The 18,140-nt window shown below is 53.0% G+C and overlaps 6 protein-coding genes across 6 annotated transcripts; 3 read left to right on the top strand and 3 right to left on the bottom strand.

The window, feature by feature from the left end:
- Window positions 1–5,415: 5,415 nt before the first annotated feature.
- Window positions 5,416–7,152, top strand: nob1 (20S-pre-rRNA D-site endonuclease nob1; the record flags this gene model as incomplete). The annotated part of the gene is made up of 1 exon (XM_056219497.1): window positions 5,416–7,152. The coding sequence occupies one exon, from the start codon at window positions 5,416–5,418 to the stop codon at window positions 7,150–7,152; it is 1,737 nt and encodes a 578-aa protein (XP_056066624.1).
- Window positions 7,153–7,343: 191 nt separating this feature from the next.
- N0V89_010755 (uncharacterized protein) lies at window positions 7,344–8,348 on the bottom strand (the record flags this gene model as incomplete). The annotated part of the gene is made up of 1 exon (XM_056219496.1): window positions 7,344–8,348. One exon carries the CDS (start codon window positions 8,346–8,348, stop codon window positions 7,344–7,346), a length of 1,005 nt encoding a protein of 334 aa, XP_056066623.1.
- A 309-nt stretch (window positions 8,349–8,657) lies between these two features.
- On the top strand, window positions 8,658–9,481 carry N0V89_010754 (uncharacterized protein; the record flags this gene model as incomplete). The annotated part of the gene is made up of 2 exons (XM_056219495.1): window positions 8,658–8,914; window positions 8,968–9,481. 2 exons carry the CDS (start codon window positions 8,658–8,660, stop codon window positions 9,479–9,481), a joined length of 771 nt encoding a protein of 256 aa, XP_056066622.1.
- Window positions 9,482–12,644: 3,163 nt separating this feature from the next.
- Window positions 12,645–13,514, top strand: N0V89_010753 (uncharacterized protein; the record flags this gene model as incomplete). Its single annotated transcript, XM_056219494.1, has 1 exon — window positions 12,645–13,514. One exon carries the CDS (start codon window positions 12,645–12,647, stop codon window positions 13,512–13,514), a length of 870 nt encoding a protein of 289 aa, XP_056066621.1.
- Window positions 13,515–13,558: 44 nt separating this feature from the next.
- N0V89_010752 (uncharacterized protein) lies at window positions 13,559–14,498 on the bottom strand (the record flags this gene model as incomplete). Its single annotated transcript, XM_056219493.1, has 2 exons — window positions 13,559–13,998; window positions 14,051–14,498. 2 exons carry the CDS (start codon window positions 14,496–14,498, stop codon window positions 13,559–13,561), a joined length of 888 nt encoding a protein of 295 aa, XP_056066620.1.
- Window positions 14,499–16,608: 2,110 nt separating this feature from the next.
- N0V89_010751 (uncharacterized protein) lies at window positions 16,609–17,147 on the bottom strand (the record flags this gene model as incomplete). Its single annotated transcript, XM_056219492.1, has 2 exons — window positions 16,609–16,944; window positions 16,992–17,147. 2 exons carry the CDS (start codon window positions 17,145–17,147, stop codon window positions 16,609–16,611), a joined length of 492 nt encoding a protein of 163 aa, XP_056066619.1.
- Window positions 17,148–18,140: the final 993 nt, after the last annotated feature.

The following is an 18,140-nucleotide window of genomic DNA, read 5'->3' as shown; positions in this document are numbered from 1 at the left end:
CGCTTTGCTGCCGTCATCATTTGCTCATTGGAAATGAATCAATCGTCGGTCGTAGACTCCTCCCATATCACGCTCTTAGTCACCAGCATGTAAATGTCGAGTGGTATGTGCCTGACGTACCTGAAAAGATTGCACACAAGAGCAGGGCCGTTCTACTACACTACAATGTACCTCTCTAGGCGGATGACGATTCGAGTCAGCTAATCAGATCAGTCTTATTCAGAACGCACCCAACTGCTCAACGCTCGCGCAAGCATGCCAAGTTCCGCTGCTTGAACACCATAACCGTAGCCACACACTGCACGAGATCGACCAGCATCGTAAGAGAGGGAGCTTCCACCGTACTAATGTCCATTTGAGGTACAACAGACTGAAATTGATTGTATAGCTAGATACATTAACTGTGGTGATGGGTACTTTGCAGTCGAGCCCAATATGTTGTTCGGTGCCCGAAAGTGAGACTAATATGTTGCCGGATATAATTGAAGCGAAAAGCAGGGTTCCACAAGCATTTTCTTCTGGCAAAGCCCGATATGTGCAACCTCAACTCCAGATGAGATCCCCATGCTGGTAATCCCCAAGTTTGAGGAATGAACTGAGATCGTAGTAAATGACATATGTATTAATGGAGGCCTGACGGTGCGTGCATGCATTGAAGCGGCGAGTGTATCCTCTGAAGCTTAACGGAAACGTGGGGCGAGCGGGACAACGTATGTTGATTGGCTTGAGAACGAGGCGGAGCCGTTCTGGAGGCAAGGAAATAAGGCAAGCTGGCAGATTGTTGAGCAATGAGAATATCGTCCTGATGATTCGTGGAACGTCGTCATATTCGTATAAATTCTCTGTGCGTGTCTAAACCGGGTACCGGGTGCCGGCATGGTCGTGCGGGGGTCGAAACGAGGAGCTGCGGTTTGAATCGGTAAGGCAAGAAGGCAACGAACACCTGTTCGCGGACAGCATACGGTTCGTCCCGCAGGTCTTGGCAGGGGCTGTTATTGCCAACGTCGACGGCTGCGAAATCCTTAAGGGTAGTATTTTCCGTACACGCCTTCCTGGTAACGTTTGAGCTCTCTTGTCGTAGACTTGCTGTCCCATGTGGACGGAACCGTGTAGACGTATACAACCACGCCTCTATGATTTGTGCCTTACCACGTCAGTGAACGGGAGTTGGACTGGGGACATCGCATCGACTCACGGCCATGAACAACTCTGTGAGTCGCCCAAGCACCTTCTATGAACATCTGAGGCAGAATCAATTGCACATACCGTGGATCCACGGACAGTGCTATCAGAGCCAAGAAGATAGCCAGGTCGCCCTTTAGACCACCGTAATTCTGATGCATCGGTGCAGCTGGAAGTTGATTCGTGCTCGGTAGCAGCATGGCAGGCCACCTCTGGTCATTCCTTTGTACCCTAAGCGTGTGTTCGGTTCCAGCGTTGGTTAAGTACGAAGAGTAGTCTCGATCATCCCAATCGAACGAAAGTGGATGCCACGCTTCTGCAGCAGGTGGACTGGTCGCGTCACCTCTAAGAACCCAACAACCGAAGCCAGAGGAGTAAAAGACCGAGAAAGTCTGGAAATGTGATGATCCTTGGGGCGGTGTGTTGTCGTTCAAGCGCTGTATGCTTTGTCCATTGCAATACCACCAGATGCCAGTTGCGCCAGCGCCGTGCAAACGCTCGTTGCCTCCGTGGTCGATGGACGGGTTCCATATTCCATACCTATCATAGATCGCTGCGGTATCTGTATTCTCGCGTATCTCGTCGATCCGAAAGATGAATTGTGGCTTGAAGCATGAAATGTCAGCTCAAGCGTTCGCAGGCATTCAAGGACGTACTAACCGACATAGTCAATGACGTTCGGACTCCCTGCAGAATGTCTCGGCGCAAAGTTCTGGCGGTAAGCTTTCCCGAAGCGCGCTTCGCTTGCCGTGGCCATCATTGCCACTTCCACCAGTCCTTTATCCTTCGCCGCTCAAAATGCGGCTCTGCTGCATCTCCTGTGTGCAGGGAAGTATCCTACAACCTTGATCAGACGACCCCGCGTAGCCGTGGTGTGATTGAGACTAGAGCAAGCCGCAGATAAGGCCATGACACGCGGATAGGTGAGGGCGCAGCGAGATTCCTTTTCGGCTGCAGGAGGGTGGAGCAACATCCCGGCGACGCTTCCATTACCCCGCCGCGGGCACGAGTATTGCCGTGTTGTGTTGGCATTCTGCTCGAGCTCGAGGCGTGTAGTTGCTCCTGACATGCTTGTGATCATTCGTGTGACAGCGAGCAGGTTTCGTCGCCGAGCATACTGTCTTAGCGGGTCAACAGGCAGTCTTGTGTATAGACTCTTCTCTACAGCTTTGCTGTGCCACTTCGTAGATGAGCCATAGCTCTTCGCAGCTATTGCCATGTCAGCTGCAATCAAGGGAACAGAATGCGGTAAACCGACCGCTCATCCCCCAGCGGCAATGAGTTGGCTGCATGCAACCACTGGTTGCGTGGACCAACCAGCAGTAGGTCGATAGCGCCTCCGCATGGTGCAGACGGGTGGGACCTTGTGCTAACGGAGCGCCTACTCGATGTTGCCGTTGGCGAATAATTGGTTGCAGCCTAACGCATGCCGAACGGTAGGGAAGAACGGAAAGACTCCTTGGTCTCTCTGGATCGGGTATCTGTCATAGCTATCCCGAATTAGTCTTTTTGCTTTCGCTAGACGGATGTTTCAGATGCCCCAGTGAGGTGGACCAGAGTCGATATGTCCGAGAGGTGCAGGAGCTGACTTTGCACTGCATTGAAAAAGCTCAGTTGGCTACCAGCTATTGCCAAGGACGTATGTCATCGTAAAGGTGGCGGTTTTCGGCGGACATGGACGTAGCTGGGGCGCATGCGCATCGACGAAGACGGAAGAGATAGGTGATGCGGCTCTGCTCGAAGAACCAAGTATAAATGAGTGGCCGAGCGAGCTGGAACGCCGGCGGATCTAGTCGGCGGCAATGGCAGCGAGCGAGGATTGGATGGCGTGAAACGATGCCGGGCATCGGCCGATCTACTTGAGGAACAGAAAACGGGTAAGCTCTATTCCATCAGCGTGTTTTTTGGGTGTGTCCTGCTCACCTTTCATTCTACAGAACTGTGGGCGTGGCCAGCAATAAGTAGGATTCCATGACCGGGGATCGGCTGACCTGCCCTGGGCGTGCGGCGTATCGTCAGGGCTTATGGACAGCCTTTGCCGCTGTTTAGGTCTGCAAGTTTGCCTCGTTGCCTTCTTTCACCCACCTTGACGCGCATTTTGAGCCGCTTCGGTCCTTCTGAGCGAATGAGGCTGCTCAAATAGCGGAGTGCCTTCAATGGCCGTCCTTCGGCTCGATGCACCTATGTCCCTTCTTCCCACAGTTGCCGCCAGCTGCTTCGGATTCGCCGATCGATGGCCAATAGCACCAGGCATCTTACCAGGAGTCCAAATTTGGTTGACCGGACGTAGAGAATGCTCCGCGCCTTCCCCGTGTTCTCGCGTTAGCAATCTACTGAGCTCTGCACGATCAAGCTCACCGGTCAGCACGCAACCTTGCACGCACACAAATTGCTGGTGGATTGACGAGCTTAGGGTCATGCGTGTAACATTACTAGATGTCATTAGTCTGGGCCTGTAGGAGGAGAAGAGGCGTTAACCGAGCGTCTTGTGACGCGACAAGAGGAGCCAACTGTGAGTCCCGTTGAGAAGAAGATGTAGGTGTTGCTGAGCTCCTGTAAAGACAGATCTGCAGCAAGACGATAAGCCCGCCTTCAGCCCCGCAAACGCGACACAGGGTTCTTGAGGCCGCCGCGGCGACCCAGCCCTTCCGTCGAATACCGTTCGTGATAGATACTGTCTCGACCTGACCTTGTACAGACGGATCGTATAATAGGCAACCGCATGACCACAATCGGCTACCGGAATGGCAACGTTCCATCACCAGGCGGGTCGCGTCCAGGTTGGATACGCGTCGTGTATCCAGGCTTACATCCATCCGTATACTTGGAAACATAGGCCTTGCGTGCCATGAGCACAGTTCAATTGCGCCAAAGTAAGAGGAGACAAGAAAGATTATGGGGCAGCGATGCTCTGCTTCCACGAAGAGAGTCAGGATTATGTCCAAACAGATCCACCTAGGGATCAAAGTGTACAAGAATACAGGAACGATATAGATATATCCTTGCAGATGACGTATATACAATCGTTGGTTCGGGACAGGCCATCTGACAAAGATGCAAGCTGAGGTTGATGGGCCAATGGATTCGCTCACCGTCGCGCATATACAATGGATCGCGCATATCGTCGCATCTTGGGAACCGTCGATAGGATGATTCAGGCGAGCACAGCGAATGCAACCGTTTCATCGACATAAAGTCCACCTGCTGGTCAAGATTCTCCGCAGACGATTTTGCGAGCGGCAAGATACCTCTAGGCGTCCGGTGCGAGACGCCGAGGACTGCCGTCCAGTATAGCCGGGCATGACAATATTGATGGAGCCTCAGCCAAGCGTCGGCGTATTGACCCTGCTACGACAATTGCGTCACTCAGCTGGGAGCCGCGATGGACCAAAAACCTCGGTTGACCGATCATCAGATCGGAGTAATATCGTACTACCGATCCTTCATCACAGTATCGCTATAGCTCAGAAAGGAGAAGGGCACCCTGGCTTCAAAGCGTCTCCGCACCCTGCAGCCCAGGCCTCCGACTCGGTGGCCTACATGCGGCTTGCTGTCGGAAGATTGTACATCGAAGCGCCAGAAAATTTCCAGGGTCATTGCGCTGCCGTTCGGGAACGTCAGAAGGTCAGTCTCGAAGTACTTCTCACCAGCGGATACACAGTTACTTCGATACCACCGACGCAGGGCGAGTGGCGGCGCCGGTCGGATTTAGTCGACTCTGCTTCACGTGCAGGGGTGATGGTGCTCCTTAGCCCAAGGGGCGTAGTCAACATTGACGGAAGGTGGTAAGCTGGTACTGATCATGCTCCGTGTGTCCTGGTCAGCGAGTAAGGTGCACGTGGAGGCAGCTAGCCAAGGAGATGAAGCAAGACAAGACAAAGAGTGGTTGAGTCGCTGTAGCTCTTTGAGCTGGTCAGAAGTTAGAGGTTGGAATTGAGCAGCGGGAGCTAAAGCACAAGACCCATCAGATTGCGCCTTCCCTTGCTGCCCGTACTTAGTCAGCAGCTAGCATCGTCACTGCCCAATCACAGCCTTCCCCACTAAACGCACCTGTGTTACAAAATTTGCCTAAAAATGGTGCGCACAACCTCCATCGTCGACGCCGCGCTCGAAAAGTGCAGTTCAACGCCCAATAACCCCCGGGACGCACATCGGTCATAGACGGGCTTCTACTGCCGCCTTAATCCGCACATTGTGGCATTGAAGTAGCGAACATCCAGAACCAACCCCACCATGGCAACCCAAAATAGCGAAAAGCTCATTCACTCGATAATAATCGACACAGGCCCTCTGATCCACAACACCGTTTCCATTTCAACCATTATAAACTCAGCAGAAGTACTTTACACCACACCAGCCATCGTAGCGGAAATCCGTGACCCCGCCACTAGGTCACGGGTCGAGACGACGCTGTTGCCTTTCCTAAATGTTAAGACGCCTTCGCCAGCAAGCTATGACGCTGTTGCAGAGTTCGCAAAGAAGACAGGTGATTACCCGGTTCTGAGCAAGCAAGATTTGGGCATCTTGGCGCTGGCGTATGAGGTGTACTGCGAAAAGCATGGTGGGTCGTTTGGATTGAGGAGTGTGCCAAAGGGGCCGGTGAAGTTGACGGCGGAGGAGCAAAAGAGAGCAGACGAGGAAGCTGCTGAGAAGCGTGAACAAGAATCAAAGAAAGAGGCGGAATATGCCACACTTCGCGAGAAGAAGGCGGAGTTGAAGCGCAAGCAGAAAGAAGTGAAGGAAGCTGCAGAAGCGAAAGGAGAAATCGTGGCGGCGCCCTCACAGCCTATTGAAGGGCTTCCAGCCGAACCTGCTGCAGTATCTCAGGGGCCTTCCGATGAAGTATCTCTTGTGAACCACGAAGAAGTCTTAGAACGGAAGGATGGTGAACCAGCGGCTGCAGTAGAGCCGCCTGAGCACAATGACACCAAGACGACGAAGAAAAAGGTCAACAGCAAAAAGGCTCGTCGCGCTCGCCAATACGCCGAAAAGCAAGCTCTCTTAAAAACCCAGGACTCTGAGGAGCAGTCTAGTCAACCGGGATTCAAGAACAGCACAGCAGACGTCCAGGAGGATATCGCATCTACCCAAACCTCGGATGCATCTCCCGCAACCCAGCAGCGCGAGCAAGAACCTCAGGAGTCTGAGCAAGTAACTCAAGCATCTGAGCAAGCACCCGAGGAGCCCGAGGAAAGCAGCCTTCAGAAGAAGTTGCACCCCGCGAAAGCCCGTCTCCTGCGCCGCGTCGCCGAACGCGAAGCTCTCGCAAACGAAGCCTCACCCGCACCTGGCGTAACTCAGCAACCCACCCCTCCCACCTCGGAAGACGACTCCGATAGCAATGAATGGATCACACCAGGCAATCTCTCCAAGCACCAACACATGGACACCTCCGATACGCCCCTCCGTGCAGGCGAACCCCAGCTCTCCGTCGCAACCATGACAACTGATTACGCCATGCAAAACGTCCTTCTCCAAATGAACATGCAGCTCCTCTCGCCTGCCATGCAGCGCATCCGCCAAGCCCGCAGCACCATCCTCCGCTGCCACGCGTGCTTTCTCACCACCCGCGAAATGGACAAGCAATTCTGCCCGCGCTGCGGCCAACCCACGCTCCAGCGCGTCGCGTGCAGCACCAACGCCAAAGGCGAATTCCAGGTCCACCTCAGCACAAAGTACCAGCACAACAAGCGCGGGGAAAAGTACAGCATCCCTAAGCCGGTTGGCGGGACGAGCAACGGAAAGTTGAGGGGGCAAGGTGGCGGGAAAGGCGGGTGGGGAAGGGACTTGGTATTGAGTGAGGATCAGAAGGAGTTTCAGAGGCAGAATGCGGAGCGGAAGAGGATGGAGGTGAAGGATCCAATGGATCAGGATTACCTACCGGATATCTTAACGGGGAACCGTAGCAAGCATGATGGAAGGCCGAAGGTAGGCGCTGGGAGGGACGTTAATTCACGAAAGAGAAATTAGATGGGGGACAGAGTAGAGGGTCTATTATGAGGTTATGAATGGGCACCATGGATGGGCATGTCGGGATACCAAGCATCACAGTGGCGTTTGAGTCAAAAGCATTTGATAGACATTTCGAACAGTTCCATGCAAGGGGTATCTCAAAACAAAACGCTGACTGAATGGTCAGCCCCTAGCGGGACGTTGACCTCTCAATTGTCCATTCCCCACACGATGACATTGCCATCTCCGCCCGCACTAGCCCATTCTCTCCTACTCGGACAAAATGCCACAGCAGAGACAATATCCTTCTTCCCTTTCTCTTTCTTCTCCACTTTGCCCTTCACCTCTCGCATTTGAGAATGGCGGAATTTGTGCAAAGTGGTTCCGCCTAGCAAATCCCACGCGAATACCATCCCGTCATCACTCCCACTGATAACCACGCTGTCATTTAGACCCAACGTGCTGCGCACCCTCAAATCCGTGTTCACAAACGCCTCATCGCGATATGCTTTCAACAATTGCCCATTCGTCCGATCCATCAACCTGACCGTTGAATCTAGCGAGCTCACCAACACCTCCGTCCCCTTCTTGCTCATAGCCAAACTAGTCACAGGATACCCAATGACATCTACCTGGCAATATCCCGTCCGCAGATCATAGCTCCGCACCCTGCCATCCACCGATCCGGACACAATCTCCCCATCGAAGACTAGCACGTCGGTGACACTGTCCTTTGCGTCGCTAAACATCATGATTGGCTTGTATGATGTACTCCTCACATCCCATATCCTAACCGTCCCATCAAAGCTCGCCGACACAATGACACTATCCCCTTCTCCCCCAAAGACCCCTCTGTTAACGCGCCCGCCATGTCCCGTAAACCGCCTCACCGTCTGCGCGGTTTGCACATCCCACAGGAATACAGTTTTATCTCCGCCGGTGCTTACAAATCGGTCATTCGCTTGATTCACATCGATTGAGAGGACTTCGTAGCCGTGCGCGTTGTACTTGTTGACCAGGCCGGGCGGGTATGCGGCGGAGGAGGCGGGGGCGACGGAGGATGAAGGGGCTTTGGAGGGGTTGTATAGGCGGATTGCGCGGTCGGCGGCGCCTGTGAGGATGTAGGAGTGGGGGGAGGCGGAGTATGCGACGGCGTGGACGGGGCCGGTGTGGCCGGTGAGTTTGGCAATAGGTTTGGCGGGGAAAGGCGGCATTGTGACGGATCAAGGCATGATGGGTAAGGAGTGGGTGGCAGCAATGCAGATCGCAAGGTAGCGTCAAGCGAAAGTGAAAAGTGAAAGTGAAGGTGAAGGTGAAGGTGAAAGTGAGCCAGTAGGAAGACTGCCCCGCTAGAAGCTATGACGTCTCGGCGGAACCTCGGGCGACTTTTTGGAGGCAGTCGCCGCGATGTTCTGTTTGCGCCGTTCTACTTTCGTACACAACAGCAGCAATTGCAGCGCCCGTTTGGTTTGCTGCTGAAAGGACCTGTCGCCACGATTCAATAGCACCTCATTACATCCAACATGTCATCCCTCCGACACAGCAGTACCCCACCCAAACCAGACGATTTCACCCCGCTGCAAGAGCACCAAGAGCAAACGCCCTCCACTTTCTTCGGCGCAAAGCCTGTGCTCTATTCTCACCACATTGGCGTCACGATTTCCGCGCCGCCAGCCAAGCTACAATCAGACGAAGCATTCGCACAATTCAACACCGAGCGCGGAGGCGCGAGCGAGGACGAAGTGCTTGTCAAGGATGTCGAGGTGTGGGTGAGCTCAGAGTACGCACCTTAACCTCTTCACTGTTATACGCACTCACTAATGCACTACCTAGAAACCTCATTCTCTTCCAGCACACACCAAAAGCGACCGGTGTCTCCATTCCCTACCCCTCCATCGCGCTCCACGGCATCACTAAGAAGAACGGCGTCGAAGCCCTCCTCATGAACCTCTCCCTCAACGACGCTGAGACCGTAAATGCAGACGAGGACATTGACATTCTCGAAATCATTGTTCTGCCACCCAGTCACGGTACTGAGCCCCCGCAAACCTCGTGCATACAAGAGATATTTGGTGCGATGAATACCTGCGCGGATCTGCATCCTGATCCCGATGAGGGGGAGGATGGTGAACCGGATTTGACTGCGCCCGGTGCGACAGGTTGGATCACGGCGGACAATATGGACGAGTATCTGGATGAGAATGGCAATTTTGTGGGTACAGTCCTTGGGGGCGAGGACCTGGGACCGGGAGCGGGTACCGTGAGACCGAGGGAGGGGGACGAAGAGGAGCAGGGTGCCACTAATGGCGTGAACGGGCACGAAGAAAAGTATCAGAGGACAGGCTAGACGTGCGAGTGGAGGTTTGAAAAGTGTTATACCCTAAAAGTTCTGGAAGCGCGGTGTTGCTTGAGGTAGGGGATGAAGTCAGTAGGCTGTGACATTGTCATGGGAACACCGGCGTACGTATGGCCCTCGACCGGTCCCTGGATAGTACTCAGCGATATAGGAAAATGGCGTGAACATTGCCAGATTGCGATGCTGGAGCTTTCCGATGCTCTTCTTCACTGCTAGTACAATCTGACAAGACCGAACGGTGCGTATGCACAAATTCGCACAAAGTCAATCTTTGCGAGCGTTATCTTGATCAGCACTTCCAGACTTCACGATTCTGATTCTTCGCAACGCAATAAGACCGTGCGCGCTCACTACGTTATTCACAAGGGGCTTGCTGTTTGTCCACAAAATGTACCAACAGTATGCCGCAAAGTTCAGATCGGCGAATTTTTTGTCAATGCCAATATTCACTGCTGCAACCAAGAACACTAGACACAGTGATGTGAAGAGAGCGACCGCATATTTTGGGTATAAAAGCCTAGACATCTTATCCTTCAACAACGACTCTCAAATGCTGTCTTCTCCAGCTACTTTACACCTCTTATCAATCTCGTCCAAACGTTGAGCTTCCGCTTCACGATTTTTTTTTAACAAACAATTACATCATCCACTATGAGCGTCCACGCACATCCTCTCTATCCGTGTGTCTTCTGTGGCAAACGGCCACAAGAGCGACACTTGCCATCGTGCCTTACGCAACCCGGTTCTATGCTCGTAGATGATGGACCTCGCCGTCCTTCGAGCTGGAATCCGAATCGGGACTCTGTTCACGAGTCTTCATCTCTCCACGCTGGAAATCGTCATCTCACTGGTTCCTTTTACGAATCATGCCGTTCACAGCCGTCCTCGCCTATCTTCCCAAACAACTTCTTAGGTCACAGTTTTGCGCCGTCTCCTCCAGATCTTTCCAACGAAGTACTCGAGGACGCTATTATCACCTACTGGGGCCCGTATACTACTCTTGCAGAGGTTCGTGCCTCACCTTTCTATGTTCGTGTCGAAATTCCGGAAAATCCACGTCTCTTTGAGCAATGGCGCCATGACATCCTTTCGCCACCCAGCCTGTACCACACAATCCCTCCGCCAGATCTGTCTAAGGCTATATTCACGCTACATGCTGTGCTCCCCATTCCCTTCCGCTATCTCATACAGCTGTCGAGTCTCCAATTACATCACTTGGCTCGATGCCTGTGCGATGAACACTACGACGAGGGTGGGCGCTTCCTTAGAGGTGATGCGGTTAGTGCTACCTACGGAGAGACCTTCGAAAGAATGACGACAACCCTCAACCGTATCCATCATATTTGTGAACAGCGTGATAATCAGGCTGTGGATGGCAGGCGGTCTATGCTGACCGATTTCCAAGAGATACAGGGTACTTTCCAGCCTCTTCAGGAGGAATGGAATTACGCTCAACGAGCTGACGAGCTTCGCGACGCAGGTGCGAGAAACAGGAGGCCGATATCTCCTCCTCCCCTTTTACATGGTAGGAGCACCACGCCGCATCGCCATTTCGATTCCTCTGGCCCATTTAGTCCTTTCGATTACTATAGTGGCTATGTCCCAGAGAGTCTCTGGTATCCTCATCGTGCCAGCTCGAGGGCTCGGGAAAACAGGTCTCCTGAACACGGTCGAAGAGAGAGGCTCCATGGTCACAGTCGCGGCTTGTCCTTTACTGATAGTGGCAACTCTAGGTCCGAGCGACCACAACGTGCCTGTCGCGCCAGGTCTTCGTCACCAGCAGGAAGTTTAATCGCGATGTCTATCGATCCAAGGGATCTCCGCTCTCTCGAGCGCATTGCGCGGTTTGGGTTTTTGGATCGCTCAGCGCTTCGTGCTATCAGGCGCATTACCAGGTCAAAGTGTCTCTCTAATACGTGCCCTAGCAACGGAAATACTTCGTCTGCTACTCACCGCGCGAGTGGACTCCGTACCGGGGATCTAGGGCTAAGGCGCGACGGCCGCTCTGGTACTTCTCCTTCTCGCGCGACCGACCGTAACGTCTGCGGGTTCTGCCCTAGCGATACTCCAAATGCAGTCGATCGACGTGGCACTCCTCAGCGTGGGGTTAGTACGCGTGCTTCTGAGCATGACAGGCCTCAAGAAGAAAATCTGGAAGTAGATAATGAAGCGCTCAATGTCAATGGTCCTCGCCGCGGTGGAAGTACCGGTGAAGATCAACCCGATGTAGACAATTCTGGTGAGGGCCACAGCGGAGCGGCGGGTCGTGTGCCTGAGGCTACGAATCAGCGGACTGCATACGTAACCGCCGTTGAACCAGATAGTCATTGATGTGGGTATGGGCGTATCGTGTCGATGAGATCTAATCATGATAAGAACGGTTGGTAAGGTTGTACTCCACCATTACCATGGGTATATCTGTAAAGTCTCGACTTGTCATTTACTGTGGCGGATCATAACTGTATGTAAGCAACCGATTCAAAAGTTTCCAAGGGGTCCTGATCACAATAGACCGCTTGCGATTGGAATAATATGGACCTTTCTCTAGTCACATCATCATACACGCAGAACTTCCGCTTGCACACATTCTTGCGTCTGTTTTTGGTACTTGATAAGGATTTGTAGCCAATACGTCTCATATCGAAGCTTTGCGAATGGGAGAACCGTCGTCTTCAATGCCTCAATACCCTCCCCTCCGAAAGCGCGGCGTCGAACTGTCAGTATCAGCGACTTTGAGCAAAGACGCAAATAACGAATCATGCACATATAGCTATTAAATAGAATTCAGAATCACGGCCGTATCAGAGACACTTCTACATCGCAGTGATATTGGGATAATTACCTACATTGAGTGGACATCACCCTCGAAGCGGAGACTTTTGATCGCACCATCTCAGATCGTTTGCGCGCGCCGACTTGAACTCTCGGCCCAAAGAGAGCATTCCGAATCAACTGCATCATTTGTGTTGTGTCTCATCAATCCTTTGCTCCCTCCTGTAGCTTCTCGGAGACTTTCTTCGTGTCCGAGATGTCGCCGCCCAGCCATCACTGTGCTCCTCTTAACATGGCGAAAAGAGTACATAACAATAGACACTCTACACCACCAGCTACCATAAATTTGAAGAGCAAAAAAGAGCAATTCACAACTCGCATTATGTCTACCAACTTCTCCCCCTACGTCACTGCCCTCCAAACGTTCTACAACAATGTTGGAAGATCGTACAACACAATGACCAAATCCGTCCACGCGAACGGCCCAGAGCGCATCGTCGAAGCCGCCGGCGCCGCCATCAAAGAAGGCTCTAGCGTCCTCGATCTAGCCACCGGCACCGGAAAAGTCGCCTTCGCAGCAGCAGGTAAGGTCGGCGCTTCCGGCCGCGTCTTGGGCATCGACATCTCAGACGAGTTCATAAGCCTTGCAACCAAGATGGCAGAGGATACCGGCGTGAGCGATAGAGTGGAATTCCTGCAGCGCGACGTCGGGGCCTTGGACTTGCCGGAAAAGTCTGGCAAGAGATGGGCGGATGCGGTGACGTGCGGGAGCGCGATCGCTATGTTCGCTTGCCCTAAAGCGCTTCTTAATACCCTCGCTGGCGAAGTGCTCAAGCCCCGCGGCGTCTTCGTGGCAGATATGTGGGCTACGCACCTCCCTGCCAAAATCTTCCTTGACGTTGCTGTTCCGCGGGGTTTCGAATCTCCGTTCGACCCTCTCTGGCTGTCCGACACGGAGGAGGCGTTTCGGCGCGTCTTCGATGGGACGAAGTTCGAATTGGAGAGGGTGGAGAAGGTAGGAGAGAGCACGGCGAGATGGGATGCGGGGAGTGAGGAGAAGGTGGAGGCACTGTGGAACAGTCTGGCGGTAGAGCAGACGTGGCTGAGCTTTGGGTTGGATAAGTTGGACAAGCAAAAGGTGGAAGATATTAAGCAAGCCTGGACCAAAGAGATTGAGGCGTACAAAGACGAGGAGGGAGTAGTGGTCAAGGAGATGGGGCAGTGGATAGCTGTCGCTGGATCAAAGGAGTAGCGATAATGTTCCACGTTTGCCCAGAGAGGAAAAGTAGTAGCAATTCATATCGAGCCCAATTTCTCGTCCTTCTTGGGTGTCCATCCTGCTCCTGCATCCAGCTCCACTGCAGGGTTCTGGTTCAGTGGCATCTCGAATCTGTGTTGTGCGGCGTACAGCTCGGTTCCATATTGCGGGGGCATTTTTTGATCGCCAATCGCGACGGGATAGGTTCGGGCGACTGCAGTATCGGCTTGCAGGTCCTGCAGCTTATTGCCGAAGTCGCGCTGCTGCCGACGGTATCGCAAGAAGAACCATAGCGCAACACCTAAGGCGAGGGGAATGAGGATCAGGGGCACGACAATCGCCGCGACTGGTGTGCTGTTCTTCTTCTCCGATGCGTCTGCAGCTGCCGATGACGATGCAGCCGCAGATGACGACGAAGATGGTGTGACGAAGACGGTCTTAGGCGCCTCCGTAATGCTGCCTGTGGCCGACTGTTGGACTGGAAAGAGTTGGCATTCGAACAATAGCGCCTCGATATGCAGTGTACTCACATCTGGTCAACTCCGTGCTCTTTGCGCAATAGCTATCGAACGCTTCCAGAGCACTCTGAACATCCCCTGCAACAGCTCCTGTGGATGTGGGCGCAGGAGTGACTGTAGCTCTCGCCCTGACATGGTGTACTGGTGTTTGCACAACAGCATGTCTTGCCGTCAATGCGGCCTCAGTTGCGGCACTGCTGCACTGATTTTCAACAGCTGTCGATATGATTGACGCGAACTGGCGACTTGAGTCAATGCAGAAGCAGGCGAAAGATGTCAATTGTGTGTCGTCTCCACATCCAGAGGCTTGGGCGCGCACGATCGCACTGATCCGGTCCTGTGCGCATGATGCGAGCTTCGTGTAGATGGGTACTTGGTCAATATAGATGTGCGTCTTTCCGGCAGCTTCTGCATAGTGCAGACTGCCGATCAGGCAAGCAAGAAGTGTGAGAAGCTGCATCGATGTATACCCGAACGACTCTTTGTGAAGGTTGAAGGGTGGGGTGAAGGTGTTTGGGGAAAGTTCGCGGAGCGAAGGTATCGGAAGGTGGGTGTCGCATATCGTATGTTACCCCCATATTGGCCCCGAGCTTGTAACACCTCCTGCCCAGGGTCGAGCCATGGATCCCTTTCTAGTATAGGTCAACATTATGGCGACGGCGGAGTAAGTAGGCGTTCAGAGGTTGGCGCCGCGGTAGTGTGTTACGGAACGTACATCTAGCGTTGTGGATCCCACCTTGTTTACCCGATGGGGGAATAATGATACATTGCAGGGGTAAGTCGGTCCATGTCCTTTTCTTGAAGCTCCCTAGCCAAGGCTGCTAGAAGATTATACCAACGTAGAATTTATCTACGATAGTAAGATATCGCCGCTCTATACCTGAAGGAATACTGCATTACTACCTCTTGACTTTACGTTGTCTCTGCTCCGGAGGCCCCGCTGGCTTCACATACCCCTGCAACCACGGTACAGGAACCCCTGCGCCACCCCGATGCTCGGACACAGGCTGCATGCCTTGTTGACATCTGATTGCCGGACTTCAGCAAGTTAGTCTTTGTGAAACGTGGAACAGGTAGGGATATTCTGGCTTTTCCTGTGTCGTCCGTTTCGTGATACGCTGGCGAGCGTACACTAATCTCGTTCAGCGTTGGACGGCTGTCGAGACTGCGAACGAACGGTGTGGTGCCAAAAGCTCTGTTTCTTCGACCCACTCGTCCTGTTTGGCGAAGCGCCCAGTCTGTAGGTAATGGTAGTGACATTGGAACCAGGCGGCCGCCCGGCACGTAGTTTCGTCGTAAATCTCCGGTATGCGCATAAACGTGTCCAAGCTCTGGCCAGCCTGGGTACAATAACCGTGCTACTGATCGAATCAGTAGTTACTACGGATGGCCTGAAATCGAAGTTATTGACCTAGTGGATTACAGAAGCGCTTGAGCAGAAGCCACAGGGCTACCAGTGCCGCGACAGCGATCGGAATCCTCGACAGCATGGCCACCAGTCCAAAGACCACCCCTCTTAGCATAACTCACATGATGATCGTTTGGGAGAACGGAAAGACAGAGACAGGAGTAATTAATTAGGACGGCCAAAGCTTCTGCCCAGATGTCGATCGCTCAGCAGTCGAAAATTGGCGCCGTGATGCAAAGCTTGAAATCGACGGGGCTGGGGGCCAAAACAACGACTTCGGGTGCAATTCGACATTAAAAGCTGATGTGCCCAAATTTGTAAACGTCAGAGTTCGATGGATTTCGCACAAGGCTCCGTTGAACAGAATTAAACACTGAGTTGACTATGAAGGATCGCAGGGCTTTCCAAATAGTAGACGGCTTGAAAGCGGCGCCGGGAAGTCGGGTCCAGGTTGCAGCCTACATATATTTTCGCTGTGCGCCTCGTCCGAGATATCATCTGGACGAATTTTGGAAGAGGAAATGGGAGCTGGACGGTGAAGAGAAGCAGAGTCAAGCACGAATTCCTCACACCGCTCGTCACCACTGAGATCGCGACACGCATTGAGTGTCTAGGCTGATGGGCGAATCAAGTGAGCTGGCAATCAACGCGTCGAGGGGCCAGAGGCATGTGGAATGAACATAGCAGCAAACTGAACGGTAACCTAATGTCTATGCTATCCAATGCAAGAAGATACTGGTGAGGATGCGCATGGGTGTGGTTGTACAGATAGGCTGGAGTACGAGTCGAGAGTCGGCAAGCCGCGGTGGTGTGACGCTCATGCCTGTAGTGCAGCGCCTTCAGGTATTGATCGTGCAGACGGCCATCGGGAATGCCGAAAGATACAGAGTGCGGTAGCGCGCGGAACGCCGGGCTGCCATCAAATCCATCGGGCGTCGGCTGAGTCAAAACGGAGTGATAACATTCCAGTCGAAGTGAAATAGGTTGTCCTCGTCTGCGTTATTATACGCGCAGAGGTCATTGGGATTAATGTCTTGGCGTGCGCAGTCACTGGGAGCTCACTGAAACTGGTATTGTAGCCGTTGCCGTCCACTACTCTTCAGCATGACATGCAGCGATCTCGGTCGAATTCCAATATACATCAATTACAACTTGGAAATGCTCACTGGCCAGGCTTCTTCCCTGTAAGTTTCTCGACGCTGTCAGCCCAGGGCTGATACGCACTCGTTCCATCCTCCACATTGACCACCTTTCCATCCTCAACGAACATCTCTTCCCATCCAATGGATAGCTCTGCCCGTCCTGGATCGCACATATCTGCCTCATCCCCCATCAATTTCTGGAAGTCTGGATCGGCAAGCAAGGCTCCCAGCTGCTCCATCGATCGAACATAGAAGACCACTTCGAAGTCGTGGTCGTCAACGGTCCAATGTTGTGGCCTAGCAGTTCCGAAAGGTCCTTCCGTAAGGAGTGCGCGAAGCGCAGCAGGCTTGAAAGACTGTCTGATTGTGAGCGCAAGCGAAAGAAGAGCCATTGCAGACGAACCTGCCGCACGCCCAGAAATCCGTGACGAGCTTGAATTGGGGCGGCTTTTGGGGCGTGATCACGGGTCGCGAAGGCATGAAACTCTTCGTCGGAGACGCCTTCACTCTTGTAACGCCTCGAGGTGAACTTGATCAGGGTTTCCTTCTGCGGCGCCATTATTTCCTGGGAAGATCCTGATAGATGTTGTGAAGATCAGTTAAGACGGCAGCTGGTTGAATTGCAAGCATCAATGGGCATCTCACACGTTATATGTACATTTGCTACCCATCTCCGTTGGCCCACCTTCCAGGATCTCGGCTTACGTGTATCCAGAACGCTGCCTGTTGAACGAGTGCGGGTATAGCTTGCGAAGCATGCCGTCACAGACGCCATAAAGAGAGAAACGTTTCCTGGCAGCGTGAACTTCGGTTCAGCTTCAACGAATGATCCTTTGGCCCTAATAGCTCGGTCGCAAATCCGCATCTCCAGCGGTTAGTTCTCGCGAGACTAGAGACAACTAGGGCTTACGACATGCAAGCTGGAAAATCACACCTTGCGCTAGGCGAACGATCCCCACAGGTGTAGACGAATTATCCAATCAGTGCTTCACCGGCCTCATGCCAGCCAATCAGGATGTCAAGAGCACCGAGTCAGAGTAACGGTACTCCTGGTATTCCAATGAAAGTGTTCAATGCGCACAACGAAACCATAATCTGGGACGGGTCAATTGCAACGTCTAGAATGGTCAATTTTAGCTCAGAGAAAGAGTCGGCACAAACAACATATCGCATTCATATCTCGATTTATGTACGAGAGTAGCATTCAGCACCAAAGATAAGAACAGTATATACAAGAGAAGGTGCATAGTACGCATAAAGCGCATCCACTGACGATAAACCCGGGACATCCAGTGTGGATGGCAATACCCATGTGCGTAGCAAGATCTCTATCATGGCTAGGCTGATAGCATTGTTCCTCAGACATGCTGAACAAAGGTGAGCTTAACGTCGGGGTTACCGAAATTAAGGTTCTGGTAGCAGACGCGGCCGTCCTCGTTAGTGGGAGCACCTAGGCAGTCATTGCCGCTGAAGGAGCCCTCGGGAGTGCCTGAAGGGAACCCGTTAGGAGATCACGCTTGCATGGGGATATTGGAGATTTACACTCGAGGCG

This window comes from Didymosphaeria variabile (genome assembly GCF_027946475.1).
Source record: "Didymosphaeria variabile strain IMI 356815 chromosome Unknown scaffold_8, whole genome shotgun sequence".
Taxonomy (NCBI): domain Eukaryota; kingdom Fungi; phylum Ascomycota; class Dothideomycetes; order Pleosporales; family Didymosphaeriaceae; genus Didymosphaeria; species Didymosphaeria variabile.
This window is presented reverse-complemented; position numbering and strand designations above follow the sequence as displayed.